The 27,269-nt window shown below is 49.9% G+C and overlaps 1 protein-coding gene across 2 annotated transcripts; it reads left to right on the forward strand.

Annotated features, from left to right (window-relative positions):
- LOC144670502 (protein RD3-like) lies at positions 1-27,269 on the forward strand. 2 transcript variants are annotated; one of them, XM_078533002.1, is made up of 3 exons: positions 1-74; positions 8,439-8,756; positions 26,793-27,269. In XM_078533002.1, the coding sequence occupies exons 2-3, from the start codon at positions 8,461-8,463 to the stop codon at positions 27,082-27,084; spliced, it is 588 nt and encodes a 195-aa protein (XP_078389128.1). In that variant the 5' UTR covers positions 1-74; positions 8,439-8,460; the 3' UTR covers positions 27,085-27,269. The 2 variants fall into 2 exon arrangements, with proteins under 2 accessions (XP_078389128.1, XP_078389129.1); XM_078533003.1 differs by lacking the exon at positions 1-74 and having other exon boundaries at positions 8,280-8,756.

The following is a 27,269-nucleotide window of genomic DNA, read 5'->3' on the forward strand; positions in this document are numbered from 1 at the left end:
AGCGTTGAGTAGACAGACGCGGAGGGCGCAGGAGGAGGGAGCAGAGACCAGTTCCCCCCCAGCATTCAGCCAAGGTGAGTCCCCCAGTGTACCATCTTACCCGGCGTGCAAAGACGATCAGCGGCCCAGCCGCGATTTGGGACCCTGTGGGCAGCCGGCTAATATCTCTCGTGGTGGGCATCCATTGGGATCTGGGGGCAGCAAAGCTGGAGCTTAACTCCTTAAAGACTGGAGGCCGGGAGTGCTTATTCACCAGCCTGGCATCGGTTTTCTGTTCTCTCTTCTAATAGGAATTCGAGGGTCCTTGGTCCTTGGCCTGTCCGTCAACCTTTGAAGGACATCTTGAGAGAGCGGTTAGCAAAGCAGATGAGATCTTGGGGCTTCATATAGACGGGAACTGAGTACAGAGAAAGGAAAGTTAGGCTGAACCTTTATAAAACTCGAATATTGCGTCCGGTTCTGGTCACCGCGCTTTGGGGAGGATATGAGGGTCTTTGAGAGGGTTGCGGAGGAGATTGACCAGAACGGTCCCAGGGATGAGGGGATTTTAGCGACAGGGGTTAGGGGGTTGGAGAAGCTGGGGTTGCTCTCCTTGGGGCAAAGGAGATTGAGGGGGGTGGATTTGATAGAGGTGGACAAGATGATGACAGGTTTGGATAAGGTAGACGAAGAAAAGCTGTTCCCATTGGCTGGACACAGGTTTATGGTTTTGGGCAAGAGATGCAAGGGGGGATGTGAGGAGGAATGTTTTTTACGCAGTGAGTGGTGATGACCTGGAACTCGCTGCCCACGACGGGGGGTGGAAGTGGAGACAATGAACAATTTCAATTGGAAATTGGATGGGCGCTGGAGGGAAACGAACTTGCAGGGATACGGGGATAGAGCAGGGGGCGAATGGGACTGACTGGGTTGGTATACAGAGAGCCGGCATGGACTCGATGGGCCAAATGGCCTCCTTCTGTGCTGTAATGACCCTGTGAGTCCACTTGGACATTGAAACAAGAGTTTTTTTGTCCTTTCACGGGATGTGGGTGTCGCTGGCTAGGCCAGCATTTGTTACCTATCCATAACTGCCCCTTGAGAAGGTGGGGGGTGAGCCGCCTTCTTGAGCTGCTGCAGTCCATGTGGGGTAGGTACACCCACAGTGCTGTTAGGGAGGGAGTTCCAGGATTTTGACCCAGCGACAGTGAAGGAACAGCCGATATATTTCCAAGTCAAGATGGTGAGTGACTGGGAGGGGAACTTGCAGGTGGTGGTGTTCCCATACGTCTGCTGCCCTTGTCCTTCTAGATGGTAGTGGTTGCGGGTTTGGAAGGTGACGTCGAAGGAGCCTTGGTGAATTGCTGCAGTGCATCTTGTAGATGGTACACACACTGCTGCTACTGTGCGTCGGTGGTGGAGGGAATGAGTGAGAGAAATCATGAGCCCAGTACTTGAACTGTTTCCAGGCCCCTTATTCCCCCCTCCCGCTCCCCCACATTAACCCTCCCCCTCAATCCTGCATGATATTTTTTCCCCTTTCAAGATTCACCAATCAATTCAGCAAACAATCACAGAAAAGTCCTAGTAAAATGATAATGCCCATTGTTGCCATCTGGTGACAAATATTGCCTGATATATATGCAGCGTGGGTCACTAGCTTTAAGAGCATGATGGGATTTCTATAAATGCCCTTAATGTTAAAGACCCTTTATGCTGTTTCTCTGCGATTTGAATGGATTTTTTTTTGTCAGAGTTACAATGGACGATGGGGAATCTTCCCCACACCCGCCCCCCCATCCCAGAGAAATTTTAGTCCCACAGCATGACCACCTTCTGCTAGATTTTAAACAGGATGGTGCAGGGTGGGGTGAAACTAGGTTGGAGTAGAGATTTGTAAAACCTTTCTTTGAACAATCTCTCGGTGACAAACAGGGATTTCACCCCCAGGCTTTGTAAGAATAATAAACCAGCCGATAGTGAATCAACACCTTGTTTTGCATCACTCCCGGTTTGATAGTTTCTTACACTGATTTAGATGAGGCCCAGGATTCTCCAGCTCCTGCTACATTAATGCCGCACGTCCTCAGAATTGTGTCTACTTCGGGGCACAGTACACATTTAGACTGCTATTTACCCACTGGTTTAAACGCAAGAGGGAATTTGGAGAAGCGTACAGTATTTAATTTTCCGGTACTAAACCTTCAAAGTGACACCCCCAATCTCCCACCCCCCAAATCCCCAGCCCCCACCTTCCAACATGAGATGAGGAGGAATTTCCTCTCTCTGAGGGTCGTGGAATTCTCTCCCCCAGAGAGCAGTGGAGACTGGGTCACTGAATATATTCAAGGCTGAGGTAGACGGGTTTTTGATCGACAACGGGGTCGAGGGTTATGGGGGTCGGGAGGGGAACAGACAATAATGTAGAGCTGAGACCCCCAACTAGATCAGCCATGATCTTATCAAATGGTGCAGCAGGTTCGAAGGGCTGAATGGTCTACCCCTGCTCCGAACTCCTAAGGTCCAACTTACCCCCTCTCCCAACCACCCCCACAAACTCTCCCCCATCTCCAACGCCCTACCTCCCTCCCACTCTCCCCCCAACCTTCAACCATCCTCAACCTCCTCCCAAACTCCCACCCCACCTCCAAATCCCCTACCTCCCCCCCACCACCACCTACACTCCCACCCCAACCTCCCCCCGAACACCGCCACCACTCCGCCAACCCCCCTAACTACACCCGGCCCCCCTCACCACACATCCAATGCCCCTACCTACCCCCCAACCCCCCTCACCACATCTCCAAAGCCCCTACCTACCCCCCAACCCCCCTCACCACACCTCCAATGCCCCTACCTACACCCCAACCCCCCTCACCACATCTCCAATGCCCCTAATACCCCCCAACCCCCCTCACCACACCTCCAATGCCCCTAATACCCCCCAATCCCCCTCACCACACCTCCAATGCCCCTAATACCCCAAACCCCCCTCACCACACCTCCAATGCCCCTACCTCCCCCAAACCCCCTCGCCAAGGCTCCAATGCCCCTACCTACCCCCCAACCCCCCTCATCAAGGCTCCAATGCCCCTACCTCGACCCAAGCCCCCCACCACACCTCCAATGCCCTTACCTACCCCCCAACCCCCTCACCACACCTCCAATGCCCCTACCTCCCCCAAATCCCCTCACCAAGGCTCCAATGCCCCTACCTACCCCCAACCCCACTCATCAAGGCTCCAATGTCCTTAACACCCCCATCCAACCCTCACCAAGGCTCCAATGCCCCTACCTCCCCAACCCCCCTCACCACACCTCCAGTGCCCCTACTTCAACCCAATCCCCTCACCACACCTCCAATGCCCCAATTCCCCCAACCCTGCTCACCACACCTCCAATGCCCCTAATACCCCCAAACCCCCATCACCATACCGCCAATGCCCCTACCTACCCCAACCCCCCTCACCACACCTCCAATGCCCCTAATACCCCCAAATCCCCCTCACCACACCTCCAATGCCCCTAATACCCCCAAACCCCCATCACCACACCTCCAATGCCCCTACCTCAACCCAAGCCCCTCACCACACCTCCAATGCCCCTACCTACCCCCCAACCCCCCTCACCACGCCTCCAATGTCCCTACCTATCCCTGAACCCCTGTCACCGCACCTCCAACACCCCTAATACCCCCAATCCCATCACCACACCTCCAATGCCCCTAATACCCCCCAACCCCCCTCACCACACCTCCAATGCCCCTAATACCCCCAAACCCCCATCACCACACCCCCAATGCCCCTACCTACCCCCGAACCCCTGTCACCACACCTCCAATGCCCCTACCTACCTCCGAACCCCCCTCACCACACCTCCAATGTCCCAAACCCCCCCAACCCCCCTCACCGTGCCTCCAATGCCCCCATCTCACCCCCACCCCCAACATCCAACCAGCCACCACCTCCCCGCCGCCGCCCCCTCCTCCACCACCCCACCCCTCGCCCAAACACACACAAGCATCCAATCGGCCTTGGAACGATCACAGGGATTTCACTGACCGTTTTGCAGCCGGGAGCAACCTCGAGACAGCCGCCTCTCTGCTGCTGAACTCCGGGCAGGGAAAATAAAATGGCAGCCAGGAAGCTGCGGGCGGGTCCATAAGACCATAAGACATAGGAGCAGAAATGAGGCCATTCGGCCCATCGAGTCTGCTCCGCCATTCAATCATGGCTGATAAGTTTCTCGACCCCATTGGTCGGAGGCAGCAGCTGCCGGTCAAAGTGACCCAAACGACCGGCTTTTAAAAAAAGAAACATACTCGGACCCCCTGTCATCCTGATCTTTTTATAAAGACGGTTTCTCAGGCCCGTAGCCCTGGCTGGACAACAACAAGGAACTCCATCTCGAACACCCAGCCCGAGCTCCCCCCTAGCAACCTCCCTCCGCACCCCCCGGTGATTGTCGGAGCCGCACTCATCCAGGCAAGAGGGTCTGAGTACAGGAGTAGCGGAGTCTTGCTTCAGTTGTATAGAAGCTTGGTTAGGTCGCACCTGGAGTACTGGGCGCAGCTTTGGTCCCCTTACCTCAGAAGGGGTATTATTGCCATAGAGGGGGTGCACCGAAGACTTGTTCCGGGGATGGCGAGACTGTCTTATGAAGAGAGACTGGGGAAACTGGGTCTGTATTCTCTAGCGTTTCGAAGAATGAGAGGTGATCTCACTGAAACCTACCAAATACTTAAAGGGATCGACAGGGTAGGTGCAGGGAAGATGTTTCTCCCTGATCGGGGAGTCTCGAACCAGGGGACACCATTTCAAAATAAGGGGGAAGCCACTTAGGACCGGGATGAGGAGAAATTTCTTCACTCAGAGGGTTGTGAACCTTTGGAATTCTCTACCCCAGAGAGCCGGGGAAGCTCAGTCATGTTAAGGTAGGTTTCTGATTAACAATAACGTAAAGGGTTATGGGGATAGTGTGGGTAAAAGGCATTGAAGTGTTCGATCAGCCATGATCGTATTGAATGGCGGAGCAGGCTCGATGGGCTGAATGGCCTTCTGCTGTTCCTATGTTCCTAAGCGGAGGGTATTCCATCACACTCCTGACTTGTGGACGGTGGGCAGGCTTTGAGGAGTCAGGAGGTGAGGTGCCACAATGAGTGTGTAACAGAGAGGGTGTCACGACTGGGAGTTTGATGTTGCAGACGGGAGACTCCCTGGAGTTGCTGCTGGGCTTTTAGCGCCTGTGGGTTGTTTCTCTCTTTTGAGCCAGTGTCCCCTGCGCTTTGAAGGCAAACATTAGGATAACCCCCAACGGAGAGATGTCTGGTTGAGGTGGAGGCTTGCATGAAATGCCTGTCATTGAACAGGATCAATGCGTTCCCCATGCCAGTTCCTAAACTGACAATTTCATTCCCCGAGGCATCTAATCTCACTTTCCTGGGCTAAATCTAAATTTTACATTCGGTGTTAATTTTCCTGGGTTCAATGGCACAGGTGGGTCTGGCGGTGTGTACACAGAGCTGCTTCCACAAACTGTCAGAGCCTTTACTGTCCTGTTGGAGGTAGTCTCAACCGTGCCTCACTGGTTCTTTTGCTCTGACCTCTCAGCCCTGGGTTTGAGTGACCCACGAGAGGCTTGTGCACAAAATCCAAGCTGACATAACCAGGAAGGGCAGCACTGTCACAGGGTCAGTACTGAGGGAGCGCTGCACTGTCACAGGGTCAGTACTGAGGGAGCGCTGCACTGTCACAGGGTCAGTACTGAGGGAGTGCTGCACTGTCACAGGGTCAGTACTGAGGGAGTGCTGCACTGTCGGAGGGTCAGTACTGAGGGAGTGCTGCACTGTCAGAGGGTCAGTACTGAGGGAGTGCTGCACTGTCGGAGGGTCAGTACTGAGGGAGTGCTGCACTGTCAGAGGGTCAGTACTGAGGGAGTGCTGCACTGTCGGAGAGTCAGTACTGAGGGAGTGCTGCACTGTCAGAGGGTCAGTGCTGAGGGACTATGCACTGTCAGGGCATCAGTGCTGAGGGAGTGCTGCACTGTCGGAGGGTCAGTGCTGAGGGAGTGCTGCACTGTCGGACGGTCAGTACTGAGGGTGTGCTGCGCTGTCGGAGGGTCAGTGCTGAGGGACTGCTGCACTGTCAGGGCGTCAGTGCTGAGGGAATGCTGCACTGTCGGAGGGTCAGTACTGAGGAAGTGCTGCACCGTGGGAGGGTCAGTGCTGAGGGAGTGCTGCACTGTCGGAGGGTCAGTACTGAGGGAGTGCTGCACTGTCAGGGCGTCAGTGCTGAGGGAGTGCTGCACTGTTGGAGAGTCAGTGCTGAGGGAGCGCTACACTGTCGGAGGGTCAGTACTGAGGGAGTGTTGCACTGTCGGAGCGTCAGTGCTGAGGGAGTGCTGCACTGTCGGAGAGTCAGTACTGAGGGAGTGCTGCACTGTCGGAGAGTCAGTGCTGGGGGAGCACTACACTGTCAGAGGGTCAGTACTGAGGGAGTGCTGCACTGTGGGGGTGCCATCTTTGAGAAAAGGCATTAAACCGAGGTCCTGACTGCTGTCCTGTGTGGATGTAAAATACCCTGTGACTGCTATTGGAAGAAGAGCAGGGGGGGAGTTCCCCTCGGTGTCCTGGGGCCAGTATTTACCCCTCAACCCACATCACGATGACAGATGATCTGGTTATTGTCACACTGCTGCTTGTGGGATCTTGCTGTGTGCAAATTGGCCACTGTGTTTCCTACATTACACCATTGGCTACACTTCAAAAAGTACTTCACTGGGTGTGAGGCGCTTCAGGATGTCCTGAGGGACACCCACTCTGTTGTTCCTCCTTCCTTTGCCAGGGACGCTGGAGGGTAGACATCTGCCTAAAAGCAGCACCCAGGATGTGTCATTCAACTGCCCTCTGTCGCTGTGACTCTCTCCTGCTTGCCATGAGTGCTTCGCAGGGCATCATCTGAGCTGGCCTTGAGCTATTTGGCCACGGTAGGCATCACGGCCCAGTCAATTCTGACCTCACCCTGACCTCGCCCGCCCCACCACACCCCCTGTGACCCTTGCCATTGGGCAAGGTGGGAGGGAAGGTTGGGAGTGGTGGGGAAACAACCCCGCCCCCCCATCCCACCCGCCACTCTGGGGTCAGGGCCAACTGAACAAGAGAACCCATTGGTCACCGTGAGGCTTAGCATCGTGGCCACCGCCTGTACCCACCTCGATGGAAACTAGTGAATTCATTGATGTCCAGTTCTGGACTGTCATTAGGGTCTTACAGCACAGAAGGCGGCCTTTCTGCCCATCCTGCCTGCTGCTTGCCCCTTCAAATGAGTCCCACTCCCCACTCTCTTCCTCCGCAACCCTACACAACCGAAGCTTGTCCTGCCCCCTCCCTCCCACACAAGCACCTGAAACAGGAGCAGGAGTAGGCCACTCGGCCCATCGAGCCTGCTCCGCCATTCAACACGACCATGGCTGATCTTGGGCTTCAACTCCATCTACCCGCCCACTCCCCAATATCCCTTCATTCCCCGAGAGACCAAAAATTTGTCTATCCCGCAGCCTTAAATGGATTCAACGATGGAGCATCCACAACCCTCTGGGGTAGAGAATTCCAAAGATTCACAAACCCCTTTGAGTGAGGAAATTTCTCCTCATCTCAGTCCTAAACAATCGGCCCCTTATCCTGAGACTGGGCCCCCCCCGTGTTTTAGATTCCCCGACCAGCAGAAACAATCTCTCGGCGCCCACCCTGTCACAACCCCTTCAGAATCTTGTAGGTTTCAGTGAGATCGCCTCTCATCCTTATAAACTCCAGAGAATATAAACCCAATTTACTCAGCCTCTTATCATAAGACAGTCCCCTCATCCCAGGGACCAATCGAGTGAACCTTCGCTGTACCAACACAAGTCTATTCCCCCCTCCCACTTCTTCCTCCCTGCTTCCCCGGGCGGGCCAGACCCAGTGAAGGGAAGGTCTGAAGAACATCACTACTAGGACGTCACTGGTTAGGCCTCAGCCAGAGCATTATGGATAATTTAGGGGAGATGGTGGTGTAGTGGTAATGTCACTGGACTAATAATCCTAGAGGCCCAGGTTAATGCTCTGGGGATACGGGTTCAAATCCCACCAGGGCAGTTGGTGAATTATTCAACTAATAAATATGGAATTGAAAGCTAGTTAGTAATGGTGACCATCATCGATTGTTGTGAAAACCCCATCTGGTTCACTAATGTCCCCTTTAGGGAAGGAAATTTGCCGTCCTTACCTGGTCTGGGCCTACACGTGTCTCCAGACCCCACAGCAATGTGGTTGACTTTTAACTGCCCCCTGAAATGGCCTAGCAAGACCACTCAGTTCAAGGGCAATTAGGGATGGGGCAATAAATGCTGGTCTTGCCAGTGAGGCCCACAGCACATTGAAAAAAAAATGTGACTCATGCTCTTTCTCTCTTCCCTCATTCCAGGGCTCGCCGCTCGCTCCTTGCCATGTTCCTCTCCTCCATCTTCCACTCGGACGACCGCCGCCTGGGCCTCACCCCACCAACCGAGGGGGAGCTGGTCACCCACACCCTGACCCTGGAGCTCAGCTCGCAGCTCAAGCGGGCCGAGAAGATGCACCGGGAGCGCCTGGCCGAGTGGAAGCGGGCGAAGCAGGGGGTGGACTACAGCTGGCTCGTGGCCCAGCCCCGGCGCGGCTACCAGGTCTCCCCGCAGGAGCAGCTCGAGCTGGAGGAACTGTGCTCCAAGATCAAGCCCTCCCAATGTGGGCCTTTCATACTCAGGTACAGAACCGCCTTTCAAGTCCCGGGCCTCGCCTCCTTCCGTTTTGAAACGTGTGGATGGGCAGAGAGAACCTAGATTTAAGACAGAGGAACTGTATAAAAGGGCCTAGGTGGAGGCCACTGCCTGGAGGACCATGTGCAGTTTGGTCTCCCTTACCCAAGGAGGGACATTTTTTGCCATGTGGGCCGAATGGCCTACTTCTGCGCCATAACAACTCTTAAGGGTACCGCCAAGTATTATTATGAGGGGTATAGGCAGAGTAAATGCGAGTAGGCTCTTTCCACTTAGATTAGGAGAGATAAACACGAGAGGATATGGCTTTAGGGTGAAAGGGGGAACGTTAGGGGGAACCTCTTCAGTCAGAGAGTGGTGAGAGTGTGGAACGAGCTACCATCTGACGTGGTAAATGCGGGCTCACTCTTAAGTGTTAAGAATAAATTGGATAGATACATGGATGGGAGAGGTCTGGAGGGTTATGCACTGGGTGCAGGTCAATGGGACTAGCGGAATAATATTTTGGCGCAGACTAGAAGGGCCGAATGGCCTGTTTTTCTGCGCTGTAGTGTTCTAAGGTTCTATGGTTCAAGGTTCACAAGCCTGAGTTCTGGGATAACAGGACTGTGCTTTGAGGAGAAGATGAGTAAATTGGGCCTATATTCCCCGGGGTTAAGAAGAATGAGGGCGTATCTCATTCAAATGTATCAAATTCTTAGAGGGCCTTTAACAGGGTAGATGCGGAGAGGACGTTTCCCCTTCTGGCTGGGGAATCTAGAACACACGGGGGTCAAGGTCTCAGCTAAGGGGGCGGCCATTTTGGACTGAGGTGAGGAGGAATTCCTTCAGTCGGATGGGCTGTGACTCTTTGGAATTCTCTAGCCCGGGAGGGTTTTGGTTGCTCAGCCGTTGAGTATATCTAAGGTTGGGATGGATAGATCGGGAAACGAGGGATATTGGATAGCGCGGGAAGGTGGAGTTGAGATGCATTCAGCCATGATTTTAGCCAATAGCGGAGCAGGCTTGAGTAGGGTTACCAACTGTGGTTCAGTGTATTCCTGGAGGTTTCATCACATGACTTGACCCCACCGCTCCAGCCATTAGTCGGCCAACACATCCATCCTTGTGACGTACGGCCTTCCTACGCCAATTGGAAAGCAAGACTCGTGACCCAATTGGACAATGCTTGACAGTCAGCCAAACTACCCTTCCCACCACCACCCCACCCCCTCCCATTTTCAATATTTTTATATCTGGTAAAGAGAAAAGTTCAAAGACAATGACAAAAAAAACCCTCCAATCTTTTTTAATCTCCAGATGATTTCCCCTAGTGTCCTGGAGATTAATCTTTAATTCCTGGAGACTCCAGGCCAGTCCTGGAGGGGTTGGAAACCCTAAGTTCGACAGGCCAAATGGCCAACGTTTTATATTCTTATGTACAAATCCTTAAAGATGGCAGGACAGGTTGAGGAGGTGGTTAATAAGTTATGTGGGTTACTTGGGTTTATAAATAGAGGCCATAGAATGTAAAGCAATAAGTTCATTACTAGGACGTCACTGGTTAGGCCACAGACGGAGCATTATGGGTAATTTAGGGGAGATGGTGGTGTACTGGTGATGTCGCTGGGCTAATAATCCTAGTAGGCCCAGGTTAATGCTCTGGGGACATGGGTTCAAATCCCACCAGGGCAGTTGGTGAATTATTCAACTAATAAATATGGAATTGTAAAGCTAGTTAGCAATCGACCATCTTCGATTGTTGTAAAAACCCCATCTGGTTCACTAATGTCCCCTTTAGGGAAGGAAATCTGCCATCCTTACCCGGTCTGGGCCTACATGTGACTCCAGACCCCACAGCAATGTGGTTGACTCTTTAACTGCCCCCTGAAATGGCCTAGCAAGACCACTCAGTTCAAGGGCAATTAGGGATGGGCAATAAATGCTGCCAGCGAGGCCCACAGCACATTGAAAAAAAATATCCTGGGCCCTGCAATTCAGGAAAGATGTAACAATCCTTGGAAAGAATAAAGAGGTGGTTTAATAGAATGTTATCAGGGATGAGGCACTTTATAGGAATGCAAGAGGCTATTCAGCCTCTTGAGGCTGTTCCTCCATTCAATGAGATCATGGCTGATCTGAGACCCAACTCCATACTTTCCCGTATCCCTTAAAACCTTTGGTTAACAAAAATCCATCAATCTCAGATTCAAGATGAACGATTAATCCAGCATCGATTGCCATTTGCGGGAGAGAGTTTCCAAACTTCCCCCGCCCTTTGTGTGTGGAAGTGTTTCCTAATCTCACTCCTGAAAAGCCTGGCTCTCATTTTTAGACTCTGCCCCCTAGTCCTAGACTCTCCAACCAACGGGAAACAGTTTCTCTCTATCCATCCTATCTGTTTCCACTTAATAGATTGAAAACTTCAATTAAATCTTCCTCCAACCTTCTAAATCCCAACCCCAGTTTGTGTAATCTCTCCTCATCATTTAACCCTTGGCGTCCAGGTATCACCCTGATAAATCTACACTGCGCTCCCTCCATGATCAATATATCCTTCCTATGGTGTGGTGCCCAGAGCTGCTCCCAGTGACTCCAGGTGTGGCCTAACCAGGGCTTTGTACAGCTGAAGCCTGACTTCTACCCCCTTGTGTTCCAGTCCTCCAGATATAAAGATCAGCATCCCATGAGCCTTTTTGATTATTTTGTGTACCTGTTCGTGACATTTTAATTATCTGTGTACCTGACATTGAAGTGGGGATGTTCACTGATGATTGCACATATTCAGCACCATTCGCAACTCCTCAGATACCGAAGCAGCCCATGTTCAAATGCAGCAAGACCTGGACAATATCCAGGCTTGAGCTGACAAGTGGCAAGTAACATTCGCGTCACACAAGTGTCAGGCAAGACCATCTCCAACAAGAGAGAATCCAACCAGCGCCCCTTGACATTCAATGGCGTTACCATCACTGAATCACCCACTATCAACATCCTGGGGGTTACCATTGACCAGAAACTGAACTGGACCAACCATATAAATACTGTGGCTGCAAGAGCAGGTCAGAGGCTAGGAATCCTGCGGAGAGTAACTCACCTCCTGACTCCCCAAAGCCTGTCCACAACCTACAAGGCACAAGTCAAGAGTGTGATGAAATACTCTCCACTTGCCTGGATGAGTGCAGCTCCCACAACACTCAAGAAGTTTGACACCATCCAGGGCAAAGCAGCCGCTTGATTGGCACCCCATCCACAAACATTCACTCCCTCCACCACCGACGCACAGTAGCAGCAGTGTGTGTACCATCTACAAGTTGCACTGCAGCAACTCACCAAGGCTCCTTCGACAGCACCTTCCAAATCCACAACCACTACCATCTAGAAGGACAAGGGCAGCAGACACATGGGAACACCACCATCTGGGAGTTCCCCTCCAAGCCACTCACCATCCTGACTTGGAAATATATCAGCCGTTCCTTCACTGTCGCTGGATCAAAATCCTGGAACTCCCTCCCTAACAGCGCTGTGGGTGTACCTACACCACACGGACTGCAGCGGCTCAAGAAGACAGCTCACCACCACCTTCTCAAGGGGCTACTAGGGATGGGCAGTAAATGCTGGGCCCAGCCAGCGACACCCACATCCCATAAAAAATGAAAAAAAAATACCTGGACCCCTGAAGTCTCTTTGGACCTCCACTGTTTCTAGCTTTTCACCATTTTGAAAGTCCCCCTGTTCTATCCTTGTTCAGTCCAAAGTGGGTGACCTCACATTGAGGTCCATTTGTCACAGTTTTGTTCATTCACTTAATCCATCAATATCTATTTGTAATTTTAAGCTTCCATCTACCCGATTTTTGTGTCATGGACAATTTTGGATCTGTGATTCTCTATCCCATCATCCAAGTCGTTAATAAAGACGGTGAATCGTTGAGGCCCCAACACAGATCCTTGCGAGACACCACGAATCATACCCTGACAATGAGAGTACCTGCCCGTGATCCCTCCTCTCTGTCTCCTGTCACTCAGCCAATTCCTGAACCAGGTTACTGTGGTGTAAGGGTCCAGCACATTGGTTGGATCCAGTGTCGTTGGTTAGTTGGGGCTAAAAGTTCCGAGTTGCATGCTTGTTTTGGGTTAACGAAGTTGGTACAGAGACTGAGAACATTCGTAGATGGCTGTTTATTTACAAATGGAATTCAGCAGCTACACTTGTGTGCTCACAACTTAAAACTCTTTCAATGTCTAACTCAAGACTCTTCTACAGAGGTAGCCCGCGCTCCTGCAGCGGCTCAAGAAGGCGGCTCACCACCACCTTCTCAAGGGCAACTAGGGATGGGCAATAAATACTGGCCCGGCCAGCGAAGCCCACATCCCATGAATGAATTTTTAAAAATCCTCTGCTATAGGGTATTAAGACCCTATGATCTTACATTACAACACTTGTCTTAAAGGTACATTGCACATCAGATTACAACATCCCTGCCCCTTTACTGAAAATTACATTTTACAATTTAAAAAAAATATATCAAGTTATTTAAACAGATCAATTATTTACAAAGTCAGTCTCTCTGGGGGTTTGCTTATGTGTGTGGAGCGTCTCAGCTCCACAGCTTCTGAAGTTTGGTTTGGAATCTCCTCTACTGGAGTCGCCTGTGCATCTGGTTCTTCAGTAGTTGCCTGTAAATCTGTTTCTTCAACTCTCTCAGGTACAGTCGGCCCTTCAAACACATCTTTCAACAGGAGACGTTGATTCAGTCTTGAACACTGATGGAATCACTTCTGGGTATTTGGTTTCTCCTCTTCATATGTGATCCACGTGTCTCCTTATTCCTCGACCTTCAGCTGTCACCTGGTAGGAAAGAGGTCCAGTTACTGCACTTATATTTCACCGAACCACCATGCTGGGTCCTTCACAAATACTTTCCCCCCCTACGTTAAATGTTCTGTCCCCGACTGTGACAATCATCTCCAATTTTCTGACTTCCCTGCCTTCTTTCTACCTTCCTCCCCCAAGTTTGGCATCGTTTAGGCTCAGTCTCGATCGGAGACGGCGCTTCACCAACAATTCCGCAGGTGTGACACCCTGTTGTCAATTGAGGGGTGGCCCGATAATGGAAAAGGAAAACGTGCTAATTTAGTTGCTATCAAATCTCCAGATAATTTCTTCGTACCAGATTTGAACGCCTGAACCGCTCTCTCAGCCAGACCATTAGAAGAAGGGTGGTATGGAGATGTTTTCACGTGAACAACACCGTTGAGGCTTGTAAATCGGTTAAATTCAGCACTCGTGAATACGTCTGATACTAGCACTTCAGGTAGTCCATTAATTGCGAAACTTTGTGGTAGTTTGTCTAGTCTAGCAGAAGGCGTGGGCGACCTCACTTCAGATATGTCCATCTATTTTGAATGAGCGTCTACGATAAGTAGAAACATTTTTCCCATAAAAGGCCTCACACAGTTGATGTGTACCCATACCCATGGCCTTCCAGGCCCCTCCCAGGGGAATAACGGGGCTGTTGCAAGTAATTTTTGCACTTGTTGACACTGTATACAACTTCTCACTAAATTTTCTTTTTCTCCATCCATTCCCGGCCAACACATATAGCTGCATGCCATTGCTTTCATTTTGGAAATTCCGGGATGTGCACTGTGAAGTTCAGATAACAATGGCTTTCATCCTTTTGGAGGAACAATCACCCGAGCTCCCAGCAATAAAATACCTTCTTGGCTGGGTTATCTCATATCTTCTCTGGAAATACGGCTTCATTTTGTCAGATTCTTGTTCTTGTGACCAACCGTGAAGAACTTGATTTCTCACTTTGGATAAGAGGGGGTCTCCAATCTTTAATCTGTCTGGCACCTATCGGTGATGAGTCCAGGAAGTTCAATAACAAAACGTGTTCCTGAGGAATTGGAACCTCCTCATCTTTTATCTGCAAGGGTAAACCGCTGAGTGCATCTGCATTTGCAATTTGACTTCCGGGTCTATGACTAAAAGTATACTCATACGCTGCCAAGGTCAACGCCCATCTTTGTACTCTTGCTGAGGCTATAGAAGGTATAGCCTTGTCTTCATTGAATAGTCCTAATAATGGCTTGTGGTCCATTATGATAGTAAAATGGTGACCATGTACAAATTGATGAAACTTCTTAACACCGAAAATGATCGCCAGGCTTTCTTTTTCAATTGGAGAGTACTTTTTCTCTGCAGTATTGAATGTTCTCGACATATAACCTATAGGTCGTTCTGATCCATCACCCATTCGATGGGAAAGCACTGCTCCCACTCCATAGGGAGATGCGTCACACGTTAATATCAACTCTTTCTTTGGGTCAAAATGTACTGGAAGTGCCGATGATTGTAACAACTGTTTCACTTTTGTGAAAGCTTCCTCTTGTGGTGTTTGCCATTGACCATCTCTGGTTCTTCTTGAGCAGGTAAGACAGGGGCGCCAGTACTGTTGACAAATTGGCCAAGAAGTGTCCGTAGTAACTGATCATCCCCCCCAAGAGTGATTTCAGTTCGGGTGTATTCTCTGGTGCTGGGGCTTCTCTAAAGGCTTTCACTTTTTCTTCAACTGGATGTAGGCCCTAGTGAATCGACCTTGTGACTGAGGTAAGTCACCTCTTTCGCCTGGAACGTGCGCTTTTCCTTTTTATCAATCTCGCTCCAACCTGCGAGAAACATTTCAGAACTTCCTACCAGGTTCGTCAAATGTTCCTCTTCAGTGAGTCCAGTCACAAGAACGTCATCCGAATAAACCACAACGTGGGGCAATCCCTGTGGTAAACTTTCCACGGCTCTTTGGAATATGGCACAAGCTGAAGATATGCCAGAGGTAAACAGGTGGATTGGTACAACCCTTTATGTGTATTTATGGTGACAAACTTCCAGGATGCCTTCTCTAATTCCAACTGTTGGTCGGCATGACTCATATCTAACTTCGTGTAGGCTCTTCCACCTGCCGATTTAGCATATAAGTCTTCAATTTTACTCATGGGGTGTCTATCCAATTTTGCCACTTTATCGACAGTTAATTTGCAGTCCCCACAAATTCGAATGCTTCAAGTCAAGCAGGTACAATTGGTGCTGCCCACTCCGAAAATTGCACTGGTTGTATCACTCCCAGTTTTTCTAATCTGTCCAGTTCGGCTTCTACCCTAACCCGCATTGCTTAAAGTACTGGTCTTGCCTTCATGAATCTTGCTGTTGCTTCTGGATCTACATGAATTTTTGGCTCGCAGCCCCTCAATCTTTCCAAGTTCTTCCTCGAAAGCGGAGACAGACATATCTTTGTCGCGGCTCCGATAGCCCATTAGTTCTCAGCTGGAAGATTTCAGTCCATTTCCAATTTAGTTTCTTTCAGCCAGTTTCATCCAAGGAGACTAGGCCCCTTGCCGGCTACTACCATCAAGGGTAATCTCACTGTTTGAGCTCTGTGGTGTACTGTGACCTTACATACGCCCTTGACTTGTATGTCTTCTCCCGGGTAAGTTTTTAATTTGGTATCAAATTTCTTCTCAATTCATCTTACGTTCTCCATGATTCAGGTATCTGAAGTTACGCTCACCAATCACTGTAGTGGCTGCTCCGGTTTCCACCTCCATTCTGATAGGCTTCTCATTCACTCTCATGGTTACATAGATAGGCTCTGTTCTTCCTACTGTTAAATTATACAACGAATAGCTATCAGAATCTATTACTTCAGGCTTTTCAACACTGTTTATCTCAGTGGGTTTTTGTTTTTGTCTGAAAGTCTGCCCGATTCTATCTTTACAACGTCTCACGAGGTGTCCATTTCGGTGGCAGAAGAAACATTCGATCTTTTAAAACTGTGATTCATTACAAGGTTTGTCTGCTTCCATCTCTGTTACTATTGTGTCACATTTTTGCCGCTAAGTTATCCCTTTTAATTTGTCTGCTAGCGGTGGCTGCTTCCCCCTTCTGCTCCTTTAGGCTGAGGGTCCCCAAACAACATGGAGGACGGCACCATTTTGTGCTCCTCACATGGCTTCTGAGTCTCGCGCCGCACCTTCTATTGCCAGAGCGATTTCCAATGCCTTCTGAAAATTTAAATTTGCTTCGGCCGGTAATCTCTTCTGAAGCGCATTTTCGTTTATACCGCACACCAAGCGCTCTCTAAGCACAACATTGATAGATGGACCAAACTCGCAATATTCAGTTAATTGCTTCAATTCCTACCCTCTGACCTGCTTTTGTAACCACAGTATTTATATGGCTCATCCAGTTCAGTTTCTGGTCAATGGTAATCCCCAGGATGTCGATAGTTTATACTTCCTTTCTGTCATTTTTTTTTGCTGTTCCTTGAACCTTTTCCACTGACCGGGTTCTGTGATATCTTTTGGATTTTTCTAAGCTTTCTCTTGTAGTTTCACGTGGTCTCGTACATCTTCGGTTGTCCATGGCTGCCCTTTTCAGCAAGATGGACTCTTTCCTAATCGGGGTACACACCGTTGCTGTATCCAATCAAATTCTTTTTTTTTTTGAACACCTCGCACTGTTCTTCTGTCATTTTACCCTTTAACGGGTTTGCCCAGCTGACTGTGGGCAATCCCTGTCCCTTCCTATTGAAGTCGGCCTGATTGAGGGCTGGAATCTTAAAGGCTGCCTCACGTCTCTCCCTTTCAAACACCACGTTGAACTTGACCATATTACCATCGTTATTCGATAAAGGTTCGCAAACCGTTCAGCTCTTAACTAAATATGACTCATTATGAAATCTGCCCCCTTGTTGGTTCTTGGAAATCGAGCCATCAGGCTGGTAACTAAATCCGACTCGTTACGAAATCTAGACTGCCCCTTGGCTTGTGCTAGGACATATTATCACAGGAAACTACCCAGGGCGCACACAAGTAACTCAACAGCCTTCTGACATGAATGGGTCTGCTTACTCCAAACTCTATTAAACTTAATCCCACCCCGCCACACCCCCCAATCTGAAACCACTCTGCCTTTGCTACATGCTTGTCCAATCTCAGCATTTATACATTCTACCACTTCACAGCTACCGTCGTGAGGGCCTATACGCCATCCAAAGACGGTTTTAAATCCCCGGCAGTTTCTTCATTCAACACACTGCCTGCTTATCCTGTTTGATCCTCTCTTATCGTCGAAGTGATTTCACCCTTAATTATTAAGGCTACACCTCCTGCTCTACCGTTTTCCCTTATCTTTCCTGTCAACCTGTTATATTTGGTTCCCAGTCCTTAACACCTCGTCTCCGTAATGGCTGCCATGTTTTACCCTCCAAGTTGAATTTCCGCCTGCAATTCACCCGATTCGTTCCTTATCCTCTGAGGGCGGGATCTTCCGACCGGCGTGTTACCGCGATGTTTCGCTCGGCAGGCGCGCGCCGGAGTGGGCTGCCCCGCCGATATTTAAACGGCCTGTTAAGGAAGTAATTAATGTCATTGTTAACGCAGGAGTAAAGGCCAAGCGGCCTTCACGTTTCTTAGGAAACCTCATCCACGGGCGGGATGAGGCTTCCTAAAGCTTTCGTTAAATAAATAAAACATTTTTCACGAGATACGAAAACATGTCCCACCTCATGTGACTTCAATTAAACTTTTTCTCCATTTATTTAGTTATTTCAATATCGATTCAACCTCCCCCCGAGGTAGCTCCGTGCCTCAGGGAGACTGAAGCGCCCTCTCGCATGCGTGCGCGAAAGAGCGCCGGGCCCCGACTCTCCCTCCTCCCCCACCCCCCCCACGCCCCCCCCCCCCCCCCCCCCGGCCTGCACAGGTAGCGCTGGGCGCTACGTCTCGGGTCTTACGCTGGGATGGGCCTTAATTGGCCCGCCTGCGCAAAATGGCGGTGCGCAGCCAATCGCGGGCGGCAATCGGCTCCGCGATCACCCCCGCCGACTGAAAAGTTCAGGCCTATGCGTCTGTGTGAAGAACGCCTATTTGGGCCACACCCCCTAACTTCTGCCTCGCTCTAATATTTCACTTCCACATTTCTTTCTTCTTCTCTCTCTCTCTCTCTCCCCTCGGTTAATTATTTTACACCTTTTAGCTTTTCCTTTAACGGCAGTACACACGTTATTTCACTCCCCTGCTTTCCGTCGGCTTTCAAACTGTTACCGCCGCATCCCTTCCTCCAACTTAGTGGTTAAAGCTCTTGTGACCGTCTCATTCACCACTTCCTGCTCGGGCCCTGGTCTGGGCCTGGTCTGGGCCTGGTTCAGGTTTATCAGTTTCACTGTGACTACTGCCCATGCAAAATGGCCGCCTGCGCACTGGTCCACACAGACGTCACTCTGCTCGGTCGGAAAGCAGTCAATGTCCTGATTACGCGCAGGATATAATTCTGCCACGCTATGGTTCCAGGCGAACCAAGATGGTGGGCCTAAGGTAAAAGCGAAATACTGCAGATGCTGGAAATCTGAAACGAAAACAGAAAGTGCTGGATAGACTCAACAGATCTGGCAGCAATTGTGGAAAGAGAAACAGGGTTAACGTTTCGAGTCCGTGTGACCCTTCTTCAGAGCTGAAGAGAAGTGGAAATGTGATGAAATTTATACTGTTTAGGGGGTATGGAGCAGGTGGAGCTGGATAGAAGGTCAGTGATAGGTGGGAGCAAAGGAGAGATTGACAAAGATGTCATGAACTAAAGGACAAAGGGAGTGTTAATGGTAGTGGTAAGGGCTAAAGGAGGTAATGCTGCTCATTAAAGGATGCTGCCTGTCCCCATAATTATCGAATCACCTACGATAACCATGAGGAGGTCCGGTGGCGCAGTGGTCAGCCACCCCTGCTCCTGAGGCAGAAGCTCTGGGTTTGAGTCCCACTCCAGGACTTGATGGCCAAGGAAGGTGCGTTCGTAACTGTGGTAATCTGTGGTGCGATACCCCTTTAAGAGAACGTGAGCAGATTGGCTGCGTGACTGCATTACCCAATTGCTGTGTAGCGCGGGCTACATTGTTAATCAGCAGTTTAGAGTAGGGTCTGGTTGGAGAAGCACACATTGTGTTAGTGCTCTGTTACCTGTGTTAATAAACAGCATGTGCTTCATCTTACGTTGGTCTCTGTGTCTGCAGTATCTTGTTTACCAACTCACTCACTAGTAGATAGGAGTGCAACCGTGTCCGCTGAGTATAGCGACCTGATAGAAGGAACGTAACAACTGGCGACGAGGAAAAACATGACCAGTCGATGACACCAAAGAAATTCAGCAGAAGTGAAACAGCCATACCTTGCGAGACGATTGTAAGTACAGCCTTCACCATAGTCGGTGAAGTTATCTCCCTCCAGTATGCCACAGTTTGGCTGTATCGAAACGTTTGATCAGACCACCGACGACTGGTCACATTATATTCTTCTTTTTTGGACAACGACCGTATCGGGGGGGAGGAGAAGAGGCGAGCAGTCCTCTTATCGAATGTGGCAGTAAAACACGCGGCCTAGTTCGTAGTCTAAATGTCACCCGACGCCCCAGATTCTGAGAGCTTTGATGAGCTGGTAAGTCTTGTGAAAAGCCACTTTCAGACGAAACCCTCGGTAGCAAGGCAGCGTTTTAAATTTAATTCGAGGGGTCGCGCCCCCTGGAGGGACAGGCGCTTGCTATGGTAGCAGCCTTAAAATGGCTGACAGAGCGCCGTGAGTTCGGGACGTCGATTAACGACATGTTAAGAGACCGATTGGTATGTGGGATTAATGAAGACGCCATTCAAAAAAAGGTTGTTGTCAGAAACGGATTTAGGCTCCAGCAAGGCGCTGGAGTCGGCGCTCGCAATGGAAAGCGCAGTCAGGGACTCAGGAGCAGTCAAGCGAGCGCAAAATGGCTCCGCCCTTCATGCCGGGAGGGGAGCACCGGTTAGAAATGGCGCGGAAGTGTAGGGCTCTGGGGGAAAGGCGGGAAACAGCCACCATTAACAGGCCAGCAAACAGCAGTGGTTTAACAGAGAAAACCCACAATGATAACAGCAGAAATGGAATCAGACAGCCTACAAGCGAACGGCAATTCGAAAGGATCGAGTGTTTCTACAGCCATCGTAATGGGCAGATTATGCGATATTGTACAGACAGATTAAGACAAAACTTTAAGCCGAAAGATGGAAATCATGAAATCCCACATAACGGAGGAACCAGAAGAAACAGAGTCAGATATTTACTCACTACGCAACTCAAAAACGGGGAAAACAGAGCCAGTCTACGCGACAGTGGAAGTCACCCATCGGAATGGAGGTGGATACAGGGGCATCCACGACAAGTTATTGTGGAACATTCGTTCAAATATCTGAACGGGGGAGTCCACACTACATCTGAAAAATTCAGATGCTAAATTAAAGACGTATACTGGTGACGACATACAAGTAAGAGGTATATGCAAAGATCCAGTACAGTTATGAAAATCAGTCTGTTAATCTATCCCTAATAGTGATAGCAAGCAGAGGACCGAGTTGTCCTGGAAGGAACTGGTTAAGAGAGATTAATCTTGAGAGACGACTGAGATCTCAGTCAGACGCAGGAAATGTTACTGTTTGGTAAAAAGGAGCACGTAAAGACTCAACAAAAGGAACTCGTAGAGCTGATGCTTCAGGACAGAGTTCGAGTTGAAGTCAGTAACCTCCAAAGAGAAAGAGAAAACCTGCGGAAGGACTTTCGCGTGTTGCAAGATTCCCTCAGGTCCCAATTTGTCCCACTAAATAGGCACGAGGAAGAACAGGAAGAATTCAGCGTATCTCTGGCAGAGACGAAGAATAAATTAGCCGAGAAAACGCAACGATGCTTAATTCTCCAGGAAACCACGAACAAGTATGAAAAAGAAATGGAAGAGCTGAAGAATCAGCTCCGTGGAAGCCAAGAAGCTTTAAAAATAGAGACCCCTGAGTTTTCAAAGGTGCTGACAGATGAGGAAATGCTGACTTCACTCAAGTTGAGCTCGTACCTGAGCCTAGTCTGGCCAGCAGGGAAGTTGAAGAGGAAGCCGAGGTTAAAGTCAGCGCTGCCAAGAGGGAAACCCATCAAAAGAAGACACGTAGGGAGAGAAAGCAAAATTACTAACAAGGCCCTGAATTTTTTTTTTAAACACCACAGGAAGCTGTTGAATTTAGCCTTGCCCAACGTCCTGGTTTTGAGAACCTTCCTGACAGTTGATCTTCATCTTGCTGAACTTGGAGGGGAGGGGCGCGATTGGGGCCCGAAAGAGGGTGAAAGAATTCCCGTTGGAGCCTACGCCACATGCGGAAGGAGCTCTCCTTGCTTCGGAAGTGCCTGTAGCGTCCGTTGGGCCTGAGAGAGTCGAAGAGACAAACTTACAGGTTCCTGCTGGGGAGAGCCTAGTGGACAGATGCCCCCCTGAGAGGGTAAACCAGCCGAAGTCGTAGAACTACAATGTTCGACACATTTGAAGAAGCCTCCGGAGAGACTGAATTTGGAAATAGTTTATTTATGGAAATAGTTGATATATTGTAAAGATTGTGAATTGTACTTTCGAGGAAAGGGGGAGGGATGTGGTAATCTGAGGTGCAATACACCTTTAAGAGAATGTGAGCAGGTTGACCACGTGACTGTATTGGCCAATTGCTGTGTAGCGCGGGCTACAATGTTAATCAGTGGTTTAGAGTAGGGTCTGGTTGGAGAAGCACACATTGTGTTAGTGCTCTGTTACTTGTGTTAATGAACATGGGTCTCTGCGCCCGCAGTATCTTGTTTACCAACTCGCTCACCAGTAGTTAGGCGTGAAACTGTGTTCACTGAGCAGAGAGAACAGGCAGAGAAGGAAAATAACAATAACGCGGCCAAACAGGTTGAGTACGAACTTATAAATCCTTCCAACACACGCCGATGGCAAGGCGGTAAGAGCGGGAGAGACTCCTGGTCCGACATGTGATGGAAAGAACGTTGGGAGCCTCTACCATCACCATCCATAGCTCCAGACTACAACATGTATGTCAAAAGTGGTAACTAGGGCTCCCTGAACTAGGACACAATGCCACCACAATTAGGCTTCCCACCCTTTGCCTCCTGCCTGCTTTGGACAGCCAGAGAACCTTCTGGAAGTCTTTGTCCTCATCCTCACGGGTAGCGGGTATATTGATACGGGAAGATAGGATCAGCTTCTGTGGTTCCTCACTCACTATCTCACCTGGCCCTCTCTCTGCACGGTCTATGTCACACCAACCCCGTTCTGAATCAGCATCTCAGAGGGAAATTCTTAAAAAAAAGTCTTTCAACCAGAGGGCTGTCTAGGCTGGGTTGTTAAGTATATTCGAGGCTGAGATAGGCAGATTTTTAATCGGTAAGGGAATCAAGGGTTATGAGGAAAAGGCAGGAAAGTGGAGTCGAGGATGGTCAGATTGGCCATGATCTCACTGAACGGCGGGAGCAGACTCGATGGGCCGAATGGCCTACTTCTGCTCCAACGTCTTGTGGTCTTATGAGGTGACTGGATTTCAGTGGTGAGGAGAGGTTGGAAAAATTCCGGACTGTTCTCCTTGGAACGGAGAGGGTTAAAGGGGTGACCCATTGGAGGTTTTCAAGAGGATAAGAGATTTTTAATAGAGCGAGAGAATCTGTTCCTTCTGGGAGGGGGGCTCAGTAACCAGAGGTCAGAGAGTTAAAATCATCGGTGAAGGATCTAGAGTGGAGATGAGGAGAAACATTTTCACTCGGAGAGTTGTCGGGATCGGGAACGCTCGATCTGAAAAGGCGGTGGAAGCCGATTCCATAAATAATTCCAAAGGGGAGTTGGACGAGTGGCTGAAAATGAGGAGCACAGGCAAAAAAAGTATAGGGCGTGGGCCTGATGCAGAACTGCTCTGTCAAAGAGCTAGCACAGGTGTGATGGGCCGAATGGCCTCTTGCTGTGCGATAAGTCACCCACCCCTTTCCCCCCCACCCCCGCCCCACCCGAGTTTTTAATTCGTTCTGGGGATGCAGGCAGCGCAGGCAAGGCTACCATTTGGGAGCACGGAGATAGGAGGAGGCCATTCAGCCCCTCGAGCCTGTTCCGTCATCCACTTTGATTCCTGGTTACAAAATGGTCAAGCAGGAAGAGATTGGCGTCGTCCGGCGAGCCTGATTCACGCTCATGAGGGCTGGGCAATCAGACACTTCCCTATCCACCCCCTGGCCCATGGAATCTCCTCAGTAAGGTTACAAACCAAAGAACATTACCCCAGGACCAAGAAGGGACAGAAGAGACCCTGGGAACTTCCATTCTGACCCCTTTTAAGCAGTTGAAACCAGTCCGGGATATCAAAGGGACTAATTATTATTTATAAAGACACCTACTTTCATTAAAATGATGAAAGGTTTGGAGAGACTAGATGCAAGATATTTCCACTAGAAGGGAAGAGACAAACTAGAGGCCGGCAATATAGGGCAGTCACTAGTAAATCCAATGAAGGAGGTTTAAGGGGGGGGGATGTGAGGAAAAACTTTTTTACCCAGAGGGTGGTGAGGGTCTGGAATGCACTGCCTGGGAGGGTGGTGGAGGCGGGTTAGCCTCACACCCTTTAAAAAGTACCTGGATGAGCACTTGGCACGTCATAACATTCAAGGCTATGGGCCAAGTGCTGGTAAATGGGATTAGGTAGGGAGGTAGGTCAGGTGTTTCTCACGTGTTGGTGCAGACTCGATGGGCCGAAGGGCCTCTTCTGCACTGATTCTGTGAATTCAGGAGAAACTTCTTCACCCAGAGAGTGGGGGAGAAGGTGGAACTCGCTCCCACAGGGTTGGGATGAATCGTGTTGACGCATTGAAAGGAGGAAGCTGGATAAACACAGGTCGGGGAGAAAGGAATAGAAGGATAGAAGAATAAGCAGCTGAAGAGGAAAAAATGACAGGGCCAAGGGGAAAGGGCAGGCGCGTGGGACTAGCTAACCCACTCTTATAGAGCCAGTGTAGGTTTGATGGGCTGAACAGCCTCCTTCCGCGCTGTAACCCTTCTATGATTCTAATACAGCTCCCAAAACATCCCAGAGGCTCATTATACTCTCTGAGAGCAGAAGAGGCTTGTCTGTTCGTAACTCAGGGGCAAAACAAAAGAATTTTCGGAAATAGCATCTTTCGTGACCTCAGGACATCCCAAAATGGATTACAATTCATAAAATACCTCCCTTCAAATATAATCACTGTTGGAATGTATGGAACCACAGCGGTTAATCTGCACACATTATACTCTCTGGTCTCGTATTGAGCCTGGCATAGTTTGAATGGGTGCTCCTTGGCCCTTGCCAACCTGTCAAACAGGAGCCCTCCGTGAATAAGGCATGGCATCCAACCCTCTCATTATTTTATAAACCTCCGCCAAGTCTACAGTGCTGCAAAGAAAATAAGACCCAACTCTTGAAGACCTATGTGAGCAATGAAGGTGCCCTGAGGAGGTGGTGGTGGAACCACGGTGTAACCCTTTTTACCCCAAACCTGCTCTCTCTCTCTCTCTCTCTCGAGGCCACTTCAGAGGGGCAGTCGAGAGTCAGCCACGTTGGCGTCGGGCAGGAGTCACATATAGGCCTAGTGTGGGCAGGCTTTCCTCTCGGAGGGAAGTCAGTGGTCAAGTCTGGGCTTCAACCACAATCCAGGCAGCTTCATCGTCACTTCTTAGTAATACCAGCGTTTAATTTGAAAGGGTCGATTCATAATTTGCATTCAATATTCCTCAAACGTTCCCCCTAACGGGATTCGAACTCACGGTCTCTCTGGCCCGGTCCTGAGCTTCCAATGCAAACACGTCACATGACGCAGTTTTTAAATAAAAAATTCATTCACGGGACGTGGGCCTCGCTGGCTGGGCCAGCATTTAGCACCCATCCCTAGTTGCCCCTTGCGAAGATGGTGGTGCTAGGCCATTTCAGAGTTAAGAGTCAACCACATTACTGTGGGGTCTGGAGTCACATGTAGGCCCAGACCAGGGTAAGGACAGCAGATTTCCCTCCCTAAAAGGGCATTAGTGAACCAGTGGGTTTTCATGACAAGCATTTCATCATCAGGCTTTTAACTCCCGATTTTTGTTGAACTCATATTTCATCATCTGCCTGTGGTGGGATTTGAACCCAGGGTTGGCTGGATTACTAAGCTCAGCAACAATACCACTACACCATTGCCTCCCCTCTTTGAGGGCGTGATGAGCGTTAAGTCTAACTGTTTGCTTCAAACACATAATTAGCAGAGTGGAGTCAGGGAAAACCAGCATCGATGTGACAATGAAGCTCTCTCTCTGGTCAAACCGTCGGCAAGTATGCAGTCAGAAGGGGTCACACTTGCAGAAAGCCCCTTGTGCAGAATGACAGAGAGCTGCTTACCAGTGCAGAGAGCAGAAGAGGCTTGTCTGTTAGTAACTGAGGGGCAGAACAAAAGAATTTTCGGAAATAGCATCTTTCGTGACCTCAGGACATCCCGAAATGCATTGCAATTCATAAAATACCTTCCTTCAAATATAATCACTGTTGGAATGTATGGAACCACAGCGGTTAATTTGCACAGAGCAAGATCCCACAAACAGCATTGCGATGAATGGTCAATTAAGTCATCGGAGCAAAGCTCCTTCTACACTGTCCCCATCAAACACTCCCAGGACAGGTACAGCACAGGGTTAGATACAGAGTAAAGCTCCCTCTACACTGTCCCCGTCAAACACTCCCAGGACAGGTACAGCACAGGGTTAGATACAGAGTAAAGCTCCCTCTACACTGTCCCCATCAAACACTCCCAGGACAGGTACAGCACGGGGTTAGATACAGAGTAAAGCTCCCTCTACACCGTCCCCATCAAACACTCCCAGGACAGGTACAGCACGGGGTTAGATACAGAGTAAAGCTCCCTCTACACTGTCCCCATCAAACACTCCCAGGACAAGTACAGCACGGGGTTAGATACAGAGTAAAGCTCCCTCTACACTGTCCCCATCAAACACTCCCAGGACAGGTACAGCACGGGGTTAGATACAGAGTAAAGCTCCCTCTACACCGTCCCCATCAAACACTCCCAGGACAGGTACAGCACGGGGTCAGATACAGAGTAAAACATTCTGACAGCTGTGTATGGAAATTTACGCCTGTTTTTGCCTCTCAGGTTTCGGAGGCTGGTCCGAGGGTTTGAATCCGAGGCCCCGGAGATTCCCCGGGTATTTCGCCTGGCCCTGCTGGACTTCATCGAGCAGGAGGAGGAAGAGGAGGCAAGGCAGATCCTGAGGAGGCAGGCCGAGGGCAAACGGAGGAACAGCCTCTCCATCCTCACCTGGAGGTGCAGACTGAAATTCAACCCATTCCCCCGGGAGGATCGCATGCAGGAGGAGGCACCCGGCCTGCCTGTCGCCCGCAGAACCAAGAGCTTGCCCAAGTTCAACCTCCGGGGGGACAATTAACCCCTCCGGGCCTGGTGAGAGCAAGGCTTTCACTCCCCCTGGTGTACGAGTAAAACTGGAAGGGGCAGCCAGCAGTGTGTGTGGCATCGTCTTGACGATGTGTTGCGTGTTTTTTTTAACCGTTATAATTAGCGAGACAGGCCTCCCTACACTGCTGAGAAAACGTAGGCCTCCAGATTTGGTGA

This window comes from Cetorhinus maximus, chromosome 31 (genome assembly GCF_964194155.1).
Source record: "Cetorhinus maximus chromosome 31, sCetMax3.hap1.1, whole genome shotgun sequence".
Taxonomy (NCBI): Eukaryota; Metazoa; Chordata; class Chondrichthyes; order Lamniformes; family Cetorhinidae; genus Cetorhinus; species Cetorhinus maximus.